The sequence below is a fragment of the Nycticebus coucang genome, chromosome 9 (genome assembly GCF_027406575.1).
Source record: "Nycticebus coucang isolate mNycCou1 chromosome 9, mNycCou1.pri, whole genome shotgun sequence".
Lineage (NCBI taxonomy): Eukaryota > Metazoa > Chordata > Mammalia > Primates > Lorisidae > Nycticebus > Nycticebus coucang.
The window spans coordinates 21277307-21290093 of NC_069788.1; the positions used below are offsets into that span (position 1 = coordinate 21277307).

Here is a 12787-nt window from a genome sequence, read left to right on the forward strand (position 1 = left end):
TAATATTGCCCCGGAGCCGCTTTATTTGTTTATCGATGAAAGTCCTACTGCGTCCCCAAGATGTAGGTCATCGGAAATACCAGCTGCTGATCACATGAGGTCTTCATGGTATTTCCAGCCCCAGTGCGCCGCGGACTCCTGTACAAACGGAGCGCTTCTGAGCTGCGTGAGAGGCAGGAGACACCTGTGCCTTAGGGACACAGGTGAAGTCCCATTTACATTTCTGAGACTTTCCCTGGCGCTTTCCACCCCATCAGCGATTTACTCCTCATCTTCACCTCCCCTGCCTTCTTGGACCCGGCCTTTCTGTTTAACCGGTTCTTTGCCCGCTCTCTTTCTCCCCCAGCATCTCAGCACCTCAGCTGAAGACACAGAGGACTCCACAGAACTGGGCATGCCTAATAACCAGGGAAGGCTTGGGCTGCAAGAAGAAAGCGTTTGCACCTTCCGAGCTCCCCTCCCCTCTGCAGCTACCTCCTGTCAGTCAGGCGACTCGACGTGCTGCATAGTCCAATGAGGGCCCGCAGCCTTCGCGGGGGTCCCGCCCCTCCTGGCACCACCACCAATGAGTGGCTGGCGGAGGTGGGCCGCGCCCTGTTCCCGCCTCTTCAGTTAGGGCCGCTGGTGTGAGCCGGGGCCCCGCGCGAGCTAGGGACGACGGAAGGGACGCGCAGGTGTGGACGCGAGGCCGCGCAGCCCGACGGCGGGAGTAGCGGGCGCACGGTGCATGGGCCAGTGAGGACCCGCAGGAATCCCCTGGCGGCTTGGAGGAGGAGCAGCGCCGGAGCAAGGCTTTGCCCGGCGACCCTGCGTCCGAGCGAGCGGAACCTCGCGCTTCGCCCAGGGACAGTCCCAAGTCCGCGCTATGGAAGAGGAGAAATATTTGCCTGAGCTGATGGCCGAGAAAGATAGCCTGGATCCATCTTTTGTGCACGCATCGCGCCTTCTGGCAGAAGGTAGGACTTACCCCCCACAGATGGGCACAAACCGCCTGCTGCCCGTCTCGGCCGCGGCTGGATGCGGGGAGTTAAGTTGGGGAGGGACGCCTGTCTCCGCCTTCGCAGAAACTGTCCCCCTGAAGATGCTGGCTTCGGAGCTCGGGCGCACAGTGATGCTCCTTCTCCAGGTCTTAATTGGGGATGATCAAGGCTGTCTGATCTAATGGCAGTGGTGATGTGACCTGTTAGGATCACTGGTAGAGAAACCATAAAGTGTAACGCGATCTACAGAGATGCTGGCACTTCGCACAAGGAAGACACATCAGTTTGGGAGTAAATGGTGATCAGAGTAGTGTTCTGAGGGCTTCTTAGCTACGAACCAGTATTTCTTCTTCTTTTTCTTCTTTTTATTTTTCCTCCTTTTATTTTTTCTGTTTTCTGTTTTTCTTTTCTTTTTCTTTTTTTGGGGGCTGCATTTGGAAAGTGACTCTGCTGCCCTTTAATTAAAGTCATTCCTATGGGAAGTCTTAGAATTTACCCAGATTAAGCTATGCATGTTCTTGTGTGTATGTGAATGGGGTGAGCAGAAGCTAAAGTGCTTATACATTTATTTGAAGTACGATGATTGGGTACTTTGTAAGATGCTGCTCTCTGGGAACACTACATAATTGATCAACTGTTTTACCAAGTGTGCATTTTCTTTTGTGAACCTGTAACGTTAAAGGAGGGTTCATTCCCCTAGGAATACAAGTCTAGTCTTTTGCATTGCTTTGAAAGATTGTTTTTTTAAAAAATACACAAACACACAAACTTCTGTATGACAAATATTAAACAAATTACTCCATTTATCGTGGATAAATGGTGTCCTCTAACTACTAAAGACACCCCTGATAGCTGTAGTAGTTTACACATGCCTTTTAAAAACATCTGCAGATTTTTTTGGATGAATGCTTCATTAATAATGAATTGCTTTATCATCAAATTGGGTACAATGCAGTTTTGTAGCCGGGGTTGTTATGGACTTACCGAAAACAAAAAATGAAAAGGGACAACTTCCTCTACCTAAGCCCTTCAGCATTAAAACAATTTTTTTGAGACTTAGTTGTACCATAGATGGATAAATTCTAATCCTTCATAAGTGATGCAAATAGGCATTAGATGTATTTTAATATTTTATTGATGGATTGTTATTTATAGTGACATTAAAGTGTAAGGTGTTTTTCTATGCTTGCATTGCATTCTAAACAATTAGGAAAAGATTTATAATCAAAACACGAAACGTTGAAAGAGCTATAATGTCTTCAAGGAAACAAAATTGTTTTGGAGTGGAGGTAAAATGCAATCCTGCTGACTATATTCTCGGGTACTGAATGAAAAAAATATTAAAATGGAAGAATAAAGGCAATTTGAAATATAAATTCTTCTACTTCTTTGTTACAAAAAGACAACTACATAAAAATATTAGGAAAATGACAAGTTAATACTTAAAATTGCTTAAAATGATTAAAATGCAATTAAGCCTTCAAAAACAATTTAATATATTTTCCATAACTTTCTTCATTTAGCCGATGATTTCTTTAAATTGAATAAAAATACAAATTGATCATTTTCTCTGACCTGCTAATTGGAGTTCTATTTGGGACAACTGGCTCAATGATGAATTCATCAGTCATTAATGTGAGTTATTGTACTTGAAAACTGCCAAGCACAAGAAATTCATAAAAGAAACTCTTAACAGAGTGCATAGGTATTTTTGTGCCTGGTAAAACCCTCAGAGAAGGCTATGCACCTGATTCCTTAACATTTTATCTTTCTCAGGAACTTGGTTTCTTGATATAGTAGTTAGGAACGTGTTCTGGTCTATGCTGTAATTTTATTTTTTACCAGCAGGGGGAAGTATGTCCTGCTTTTGTAAAGAATTAGGAGGCAAGGCTCTTAAATAGAGAAAAGCATCTAAGTAAGAAACAAAGAGGGTGCCCAAATTTCACTGAAATCATAATAAGGAAAAGAGAATGGAGAATGTGATGATAATAATCTTGAAGTACATAAGGAGTTATGCAAAATATGCTTAGTGTTCAAATTACTTCTCTATTTGTCATGGAATTTACATGTGCTTATTAAAGAGTGTAAGATGAGTGTTCTTTGAAATCTTAATCTTAATGTACGTTTTATTGTGATAAGTTTTTTATTATCTTACTTATCTTACCAAATTCCATTTGCCAAGATTTCCAGGTTTTGTTTCGGATCTTTATAGAAAAGTATTTTTGAGATGATTTTATTTCTCATCCCTGAAAATGCACTGATTGAAGGCAGTGGCTATAAATACATCTGACATGGATACTCATTTGGAAAGAAGGTGCATACTGAAGTACATTTCAGTCAGTGCCGTGCAGACAGTGTCAAGCCCGAGTGAGTAATAAAAATGATCCAGATGATTCAGTTCTTCAGAATGATTTTCCAGAAGCTAATCTATATCAGGGTAGTGATTTAAACCAATGAGCTTTCATAAGGATTTACTTTGCTTTTGATTGGTGATAGGTGCAAATCAGTGCTAATTGCTACGGCTTTATTTAGAGTGGAAGCCTGTGGGGTTAAAATCACTACTTTGTTATTGTGTTGTTTCTGTTGTATACCATAGTTTGTTTTATTTTACTTGATTCTGCTGGGTATTTTTAATAGGAATGATTCTGAGAAAGATGCTGAAAGAACCCAATTTTTGTTTTGTATTTGTTACTTAGAAGAGACTTTGAATAAGAAGAGTGTTTGTAATATGATAAATTAATTAGAATGATTTTCCTTCTGAGATTGTTATTTAGGGATCCATTTGTTATGAAAGGTGCTTTTGAATTTGATAAAACAGCAAACTCAGCGTGATCCTTGAAGTTCTACACAGCCTCTGAATTTGCTTGCCAGATGAAATTACATGAGGTTATTTATATCGATGCTACTTCTGGGAAGTGCATTAAACTGTGAATCCAGATACCTGGATTTTCACTCCACGTTTACCTCAGCTAAATCTTAGTTAAGGTTCTCTTCCCTGGGCCAAGTTTCCTTGTCTCTCAGTAGCAGAGTTGAACTAGATAATCTGTGTGTCTCTTTGCAATTCTAATTAAGTCTCAGGCTATTGCCAATGCAAAGGAGTGTTTGTACATTCAGAAATCAATGGCTGCACATTTCTGAAACTTTTTAAATTCCCTCTTACATTTAATAATTAATAGATTTATTGTACTATAATGGAACCTGAAGCTTGAATACATTATTTCGAGCACAGAGAACAGATTCATGTTCTTAAGTCTATTGAACTATTATTAGGGTTGAGCCCCCAAAGGTACATACATATAAATGTTCTTGTCTAGAAATATTCTGTGTCTGCTGACAGACATAGATTTGTTCACATTTATAGATTTAATGACGGTAATTCTGTACTTCTAGGCATATGACGAATTCTTTTCCAGTTGAGAATGTTTGGGGCACGATTCTCTAACCTGAATTCTTCTCAAACATTGGTGGACTCATCATTATTTTGATTAACTCAAATATTGCCAACTATCCCAGTAGTTGAAATGGTTTTTGAAAAACTTGAGGTATTAGTTGCATACTTTGGTGAAAAGTTTGGCCTACTATCTAGGATATAATTTTGGCAAATATAAAAGAGCTCTTAAAAACAGGAGAACAACAGGGATTAATATTTATCACAAATGCTGATTTGCAGTGGCACTTAACACTTTTAGATTTGCAATAAGGATCAATTTTTAAATTTAGATTGCCTTTCCTAAATATTTTCTGTGATGCTTGATAAATATTTGAATTATGAAAGTTATCGATATATGCTTCTGATAAAAATAGTGTTCATAAAACTCTTTAAAGTGACTTTTCATTTGATTCATGTTTTTTTCTTTCAATAGATTTGGGATAATCTTTTTTTATGTTTCTTAAAGATAAAACAAACATGGGCAAAAGAAACAAATTCAAGTTATCTTTGATCTGCAGTTAAAACAAATTCAAAACTTAAAGCACTTGGGGTAGAGTGTTGACATATCTCCCTACTGTAAAATATGGAATATGTTATTTTTAAACTTCAGTTTCTTCATCCATAAAACAGGAAAAGTAATAGTTGCAAGGCAGGGTAATATTTTAAGGTTAAAAAGTTTTGTGATAATATGAGCAGTATTTTATATAATTGTTACAAAAATATATCAGAAATTATACAAGTATAAGAGGATGCTCTTAAGATTTTTTGTGATCTTTAATGTCATTGTGGACTTTACCTCAATGCGAATCTAGTTTTTTATAAGATGATAAGGAAAGTAAGCGTTGCCTTACTCTGAGTTGTTACTGAGTGAAATGTGAAGTCATAAACCAAATTATGAAATAAATTATCTGATGAAAAATGATTCCAAATAGGGTTTTTAAGATATCATGTTCTCAAGTTGTTACCTTGAGTTTGAGCTGGTCCTGTTTCTTTCTAAGGTAATTCCATACCTCCTCTTTTTAAAAAATTAAATCATAAAGAGGTAGATCATGTCTACATTAATGCATTTATGGGGTCCAATGTGCTGATTGCATATATAATTTGGAATGCTTACATAGTACTAGTTAATGTATCCCTCACCTCATTTACTTAATTATTGTGATAAAACATTTATACTCTATACTTGATAGATCCGACATGTACCCTTGCAATATGCACCACAGATGTGATCCCACCATTCACCCTCCCTCTATCTGACCTCCCCCTGACATCCCCCCTCCCTCCTTCATCCTGGGCCATAGTTGTGATCTATTCTTCATATGAAAGTGTGAGTGATTGTAAATTGGTTTCACAATAGTATTGATTACATTGGATACTCTTTCCTCCATTCTTGAGATACTTTACTAAGTAGGATATGTCCCGGCTCCATCCATATAAACATAAAACAGGTAAAGTCTCCATCTTTTCTTAAGGCTGCAGAATATTCCATGGTATGCATATACCACAATTTATTAATCCATTCATGGGTTGATGGGCACTTGGGCTTCTTCCATGACTTGGCAATTATGAATTGAGCTGCAGTAAACAATCCGGTGCAAAATCTTTGTTGCAAAGTGATTTTTGGTCTTTTGGATAAACACCTAGTAGAGGAATTGCAGGATTGAACAGCAGGTCTACTTTTAGATCCCTGAACGTTCTCCATACTTCCTTCCAAAAGGGACATATTAGCTTGCATTCCCGGCAGCAGTGCAGAAGTGTTCCCATTTCTCTTAAACCCACACATCCTTTGTGCTCAGCCAATTATTTCATCATCTTTTTTATTGAATGAAATGAATGTGTCTGGTCTGGTGTTCCTCAGCCTCCTACCATCACATCCTCCCTGTCCTTCATTCTCAGAAGATCAAATGCTTCTCTTTCTTCCAGGTTGACCTGCTCACTCATGTCTTCACCCTCATCCTCTTGGTCGTCTTTGGACTCCTTCTGTAGTTACATCATTTCTTTATTATCTCCCAACTCATTTCTCCCTGCCTACCCTTTCTTTATGGCAGACTTGTGAGCTTGATCTAATCTGAATAACTGTTAAAAAATAAAATATTTGTTTCACTTGCCAAAAGTAATGAACATAATGTCTCTTGACCCTTATCTTCTCTTATGTCCTTCAAGCTTCTGATAATATTGGTCTATACTAGCTTTCTTAACTACTTCTTAAAAACTTTTCAGTCTGGCTCCTGTCCTGAAACTGATGACCCTAGTGAAACAGCAATCTCCTAATTGCTAGATCTAATACAATTTTTCTGACCTCTCATCAGGTCTGTTGGCTGTACTTTCCACTGTCGATGTTCTGCGAGTTTCTTTCCATCTGCCTTATATTCTAAACACTATACACTACTGATTTTACTTTATTCTCTGATCATTTCTTGCCCTCAGCATCCTCCATCCCTCTTTCCCCACCCCAGGACATACCGTGCTGTTATAGTGATTCATTCAAAATTAAAGTCTGACCAATCAAACTTCTTAACAATTTGTATCGCAATAATTACTGAAATAATTTCCATTGCAATAATTTCCTGCAAGGTATAATCCCTACTCCTTGACATTCTAATAATATACCTACCTCTCCAGGTTCCTTTCTTGAACCTTTCTACTTAATTCATCTCAGATATACCAAACTGCTTTTAGTTTCTCTCTGTACCCCTCCCTGCTTCCTCTACCAAAACACAGAAATGTATTTTTTTTTTCCCGTTTCTATACTGAACAGCTCTAGGTCACTGTCCACACCACTGTTATTTTGTAAAGATTAGGTTGTCTCTGTCACTAGTCTGTGAGCCCCTGAAGGAGCAGAGCTGAGTCTTCTCAGCATAAGTCTCTCCATAGATGCTGAGGGACTTTTCTCTATGGGTCTCACCTCCTGACCCCTGTTGGCCTCTCTGCCACCACCTCCGCACATGAACTTACTCCTCTTCTGCCTATTGCAACCCTGATTTGCAATGCTCTTCCTAGCTTTTCTCCCTGATTATAATTTCGACTTGCTCAATGAAACTGAGTTAGCTGTTTCTTCTTCTAAGAAACCTTTCCTGATGGCCTCCTCATCCTCATAAATGAATGGTTTTCTTCCTGACCTTTCCACTTCTACAACATTGCAGCGGGCAATTCTGTTTGATGTTGTCTGTCTCCCCCTCTGAGCTTGAGGGCCAGACTGTGACTTCTGTTTCTGAATCCTTAATGCTTGCCTTCATTCTTATGTATAGAAAACTTCAAAAATTGTCCATTCAGTGAATGTTGCTGACCTCAGGGATTTTCTTTCACCCACTGTGTGTTTAGGAGGTATGTCCAGTAATAAATTCCAGGAATTTGATCATTCTTCAATTTAATCATACTTTGCGGTTGTTTAATTCAAAACCACAGGAGAGAACTTTGAAGGTCTCCATTCATTTTTTTTCCAAACTTGTTAATTTGAAGTAATTATACATTTACAGGAAGTTGCAAAGCTAGTACAGAGAGGTCCTGTTATACTCTGAGAGGGTCCTGAGCAGCTGTATTTATTTCTTTGGTGTTTAGACTAAGGCTTTTATTTTACTTTATTTTTCATTCGGTCTGCTTCTGCTAATGTTTCTGGATTGCTGGCTTTCCTAGTACTCAGTCTGGCATATGTGAGGCACAAAGAAAATTTGAAGAAACCCCTAACATGTCCTTCCTGAGTCTTGTACACCTGGACCAGGCCTCCTCCCTCTTTCCACCTTCCAGAGAGGCGTCGTCATCTTCTGCTTGTTTTATATGCAATGCCCAGTCCTCTTTTATCTGTGTGTGTTAATGTATGTATTTGTAAAATTTTCACATGAATATATATTTGGCCTTGTCTAATAATATTTCATTAATTAATCATAAAAAATAATGAGCATGACAAAGATAATTCCATCTGGATAATGGACACCATGTTTTTCTTTGTCTCATTTTAAGGTTTTGTTTTTTTTATGGCATAGTACCTGAGAGTGGAGAAAAAAACAAAACTTGATCATGATTCTCAGTTTCGCGTGAAGTTTAGAGTGAAGCTCTCTGTCCCTGCAACAGCTGTAGAAGCAAAGGAAATGTGTTTTAGAGATAATTTTTATAAACTCCTTTGAAATAATTGTGTAGCATCATCAGCTTTCTCTACGTACTTATTTGTTTGACAGTGCAGTTGATTTCTTTTTTTTTTTTTTTTTTGGTCTGGATATATTATAAGAAATATATCTTAGTTGGAAATGCACGGTGACACCAGTTTGTTTTGTTCATGCTACAGTGTTAAGATTTCCATGTTCACATTTTAAAAGATGGTCCTTTTCCCATGAAATAGTGAATCCCAATAGAATAAGCAGAATCCAGAAGTATTTTTTATTAAGATAGAGTGCTCATTAATAGCCGTTCTTTCAAATTAATATTACCAAGTATCTGTGTTCTGTGATGTCCCAATTTTCTCAAGGGTAGAGTTCTGTAATTATCGCATCTTTAATTTGTCAAATACTTGTGATGTCATGGCCAAGTATTCTGTTTTACAATCACTATTAGATTTCTTGGGGAGGGGGGAGAAAGTAGTCATTTTTAGCATATCCTCCCTTGGTTACCTCTGCCTCATGAACATTACTTTCAAAACGATTTTGCAGTAGAGAAAGACGAAAAACATAAAATTACACTTGAGTAACAAATACATTGTTTACCATAGATATCTTTATAATGTAGGTACTCAATGAATTCCACAGGGCTGGGACTACAGCATTTGTCTACACAGTCATACATGCCCTTGAACGCATGTTACTAACACCCGACTGTCGTATGTGCTATTGGTACATGAAGTGGTATCAGATAGTCAATTTATGAGGTTTAGAATCTGTAGAGGATCCAACCCTGTGTATGTGTGTGTATAGTATAAGCAATAGTTCCTGGAAGATCTGCTAGGTTTTACATAAATTTTAGAGTTAGATGATGCCAGGATTCGAAGGAGGTCATAACTCCTATTGTTGATGGTAGTCAGAGACTCATCATCCTCATCCCTGTTGTCAACATTTATTGGAAAGTTACTCCTGGTCAGTCACTGTAATGCTTTGTATGCATTACCACGGTGAATCCACCCACCAATCTTATTGTCTAGTTACTAGTTTTACAAATGAGAATACTTAATGCTTAAAAACCTTACCTCAAGTCCCATAGCAAATAAATTGTGGAGCTGAAGCCCAGACTTTTGCACCCAGAAGCCAGGTGTAACCATTACACATACTGCCTCCTCTGGCCCAAGTTAGTCAGACTCTGAAGGAAGCCCTGATATTAATATGAAGAGTTTGTGTAGGAAATCAGCATTGTTGTTGCCATTGACTTCTGAGCTCTGTGTCTGAATGCAAATTATAGATGAATTATTATATAACATCATACAGTAAGTATAGCTTAAAAACTCAAGCAAATTTTTGAAGGGGGGATTTTACCTAAGTGTAGAATTGGGTTAAGGATCTTTGAGACAGCTTGTATTTTCCAGATGATTTATATTGCCTGTTGTTTCTTAGAGATTTTTGTGGTGAGGTGGCAGGGCACAGGAGAACATTTCAGACTTTTTTTTTTTTTTTTTTTTCAAAAGGGACCGGGGAACTTTGTATGATTTGGAGGTACTTATATTTTCTGAATTCTTCCAGAAACAGAGTCTTCTCTTGTATCTTAAGGCACCGAAAGTTTTCTTTAACATTTAGAGGTAAGCAGATTTCACATTTGGTCAGAAACAGATGACTTGACAACATAGTTTGCTTTAAATGTATCTGTTGGTTCTGTGGTCTTAGGATTTAATAACTTTGAAACAGAACGGCTGATGTTATTGTGCTGTTATCAGAAATGGCACAATCGATGTCTGTTTCCTTTAAAACATTAAAGATTAGGTTTTACTCATAGAAAAAGCAGAATAGGTGAGTTTTCTCAAGAGTGTAGATATTTTTAGCAAGTGCATAGATTCGTACATTAGATGATGATAGGCCCTGATGGCAGCTCAGGAGAGGGAGCATCAGTGTGATGAAAGCACAGGGAAGAGGTTGAAGAAGAAATTTGTTTAATTTTGAGACAGGTGACTAAACGAATAGCTACTTTAATTGAATCTGCACAGTAGCTGAGGTGCTTACATTATATCCTGAAAGGCAGGTAATATTGTCCCTATTTTATGGAAGAAGATACAAGAGGAATACTAGGTAGCATAAACAATTTGTATTTTTTAAAGCAATAAATGAGAAGTTAGGTTAACGTCCAAGAAAATAGTGTCAGGACACAGCCGGTAGACATTGGGCATGAAACAATATTGAAGAACATTACTTGTATAAGGGAATATCCGAAATTTTTGAGAGTTGAAGAACTAGGTTACTGCAGAATTTGTGTCCTTTAAAATAAATTTCTGCAGGAAATTTGAGGCTATTTTACCAGAACTTTGATTTACATGCAACAGTACATCTATTGTATAAAAGACGTCTCTAAAATGCAAACAGTAGATGAATGACTAATTAAAATGGAATACATTTACTGCGACATGTCTGTTCATGTCAATGTTATAAATGGAGAAGTTTAAGTAAGTATAATTTTGGATTAAGGATTATCCGTGTTTCTAGACAGTGTAAGTTTCTTTTCTCTGGAAGGCTAAAAGTACAAGCTGCCTTTTCGTCCATGTGAGACCTGGTGGCAGAGGGGGCCATTAAGGAATGATGTGAAGATGGAAGCTCACTTGCTATGCCGAGGCGGATGGCATTTTATTATATGATATTGCTTTGGAATAGATTTCAGGATGATGGACGGCTGTGCATTAAGCTAGTCTTCTGAAATTAGTGAAGGTTGGAAATGGTTACCTCTACATAAGGAAAATCGGATGGAATAAAACATTATGATAATTAAAAGCAATTTAATGGAGTCAGATGAAGTGGTAAGTTTTGAATAGTTTGTGATAAGCCAAATGGCTTCCCTTTGAGTTAATCCGTAGTGGGTGTCTGTGCATGTGTGTATGTGTATGTGTGTACCTGTATACATAAGCATGCGCTAGACATGGGGGAGAGAGAATAAACAATACAGACTCCGTCCAATCGGTTCTTATTATCTGTGCTTCTCATTACTATCTGAGGCTTACATTTAGGTTGAGGAGAGGTCAGGAGATTCAGGCAATTAAATACGCAATTTCCACAGAATCTTCAAAATTTAATGAAAAGGGAAATACATTATGCTTTAGGAGTTCAGGATAGGGCACGTAGAGAAGTCTTCGGAGATCCTGGAAGTCTTCAATGGGAAGAGGCATGTTAGCGAGACCTAACAAATAAGTGGAATATGCCCAGCATTCAGTGGAGAAGAAGCTATAATCTGGAGAGAATTATACATGAGTATAGCAGACAACATCTCCAAACCTGGCTAGAAAGGGAACATTCACTCAAATAGGTAGATGTTAAGCATGCTTGGAAGATATAGTAAAAGGGAATGAATCAAGAAAAATGGGCAACAGAGGCTCATCACACATACTTCGTAAACCATGCTAAGACCGCCAGACTCTATGCTGAAAGCAATGGCAAATCATTGAGGAATTTTTAAAGGGGCAAGCATAGTATCAGAATTTTATTGAAAACATAATGTGGTTGCATCATCGGAGACTGTATTAGATGCACACAGGGGATGGGCAGACTGTCCAGAAGCTAGAATAGCAGTTCAGGAGAGAGGTTTGGTGACCTTAATTCCAATGATGAGATGCAGGCAGGGAAAGGTAAACGGTACTAATAGAAATCTGAAAGTCAGATGTAAAGGTTTGGTTTTAATAGAGGGGCTGAACTATAAAGGGTGATTAACGTTGATATCCAGGTTGTTTCTTTATAATTGGTTTAACGGAGGTGCCGGTCACTGAGATGTTTATTAAAAGGAGGTTAGTGTTGAATTTACGTGGATACATACCAAAGAACCTGTGGAATGTTAAAGTAAAAATGCAGGTGGAGAGAGGATTCTGAAGAAAGATCCTCTGCTGCAAGGGACGGTTTATGTTTCATCAGCACTGGGTGGTAATTGACCTTGGGAGTGGAAGAGATCACCGGAGATCATACAAAGTGCATAGGAAGGACACTTCAGAGCCAATTATGAGGAATATCAGTATTGAAGGGAGGGCTGAAGAAAAGCAGTCTGCAAAGGACTAAATGGAGTTGGCTGGACTGTAGATAGGACAGGTCAAGTAAGTTCAGTGTCAAGTAAACGGGGTATTTGAAGAACGAAGGATTTAGTTCGTACTCTCTGGTGTTGCAGACCAATCAAGTGAGGCAGTGATTTAAAAACTCTAATAAATTTGGCAACAAAGCACAGACAGAAAAAGGGGGATAGAGAAAATCCATAGTTTTGCAGGTTGAGGAGTGAATAG

The 12787-nt window shown here is 38.3% G+C and overlaps 1 protein-coding gene across 2 annotated transcripts in view; it reads left to right on the forward strand.

The window, feature by feature from the left end:
* The first annotated feature begins 593 nt into the window (after positions 1 to 593).
* KHDRBS2 (KH RNA binding domain containing, signal transduction associated 2) overlaps positions 594 to 12787 on the forward strand; it is a 577858-nt gene continuing 565664 nt past the window's right edge. Inside the window, exon 1 of one of the 2 annotated variants that reach the window (XM_053603566.1) lies at positions 594 to 956. In XM_053603566.1, the coding sequence (XP_053459541.1) occupies positions 866 to 956 (91 nt within the window). In that variant the 5' untranslated portion in view covers positions 594 to 865. The remainder of the gene's footprint in view (positions 957 to 12787) is intronic. The other variant, XR_008382612.1, reaches the window with a different exon arrangement.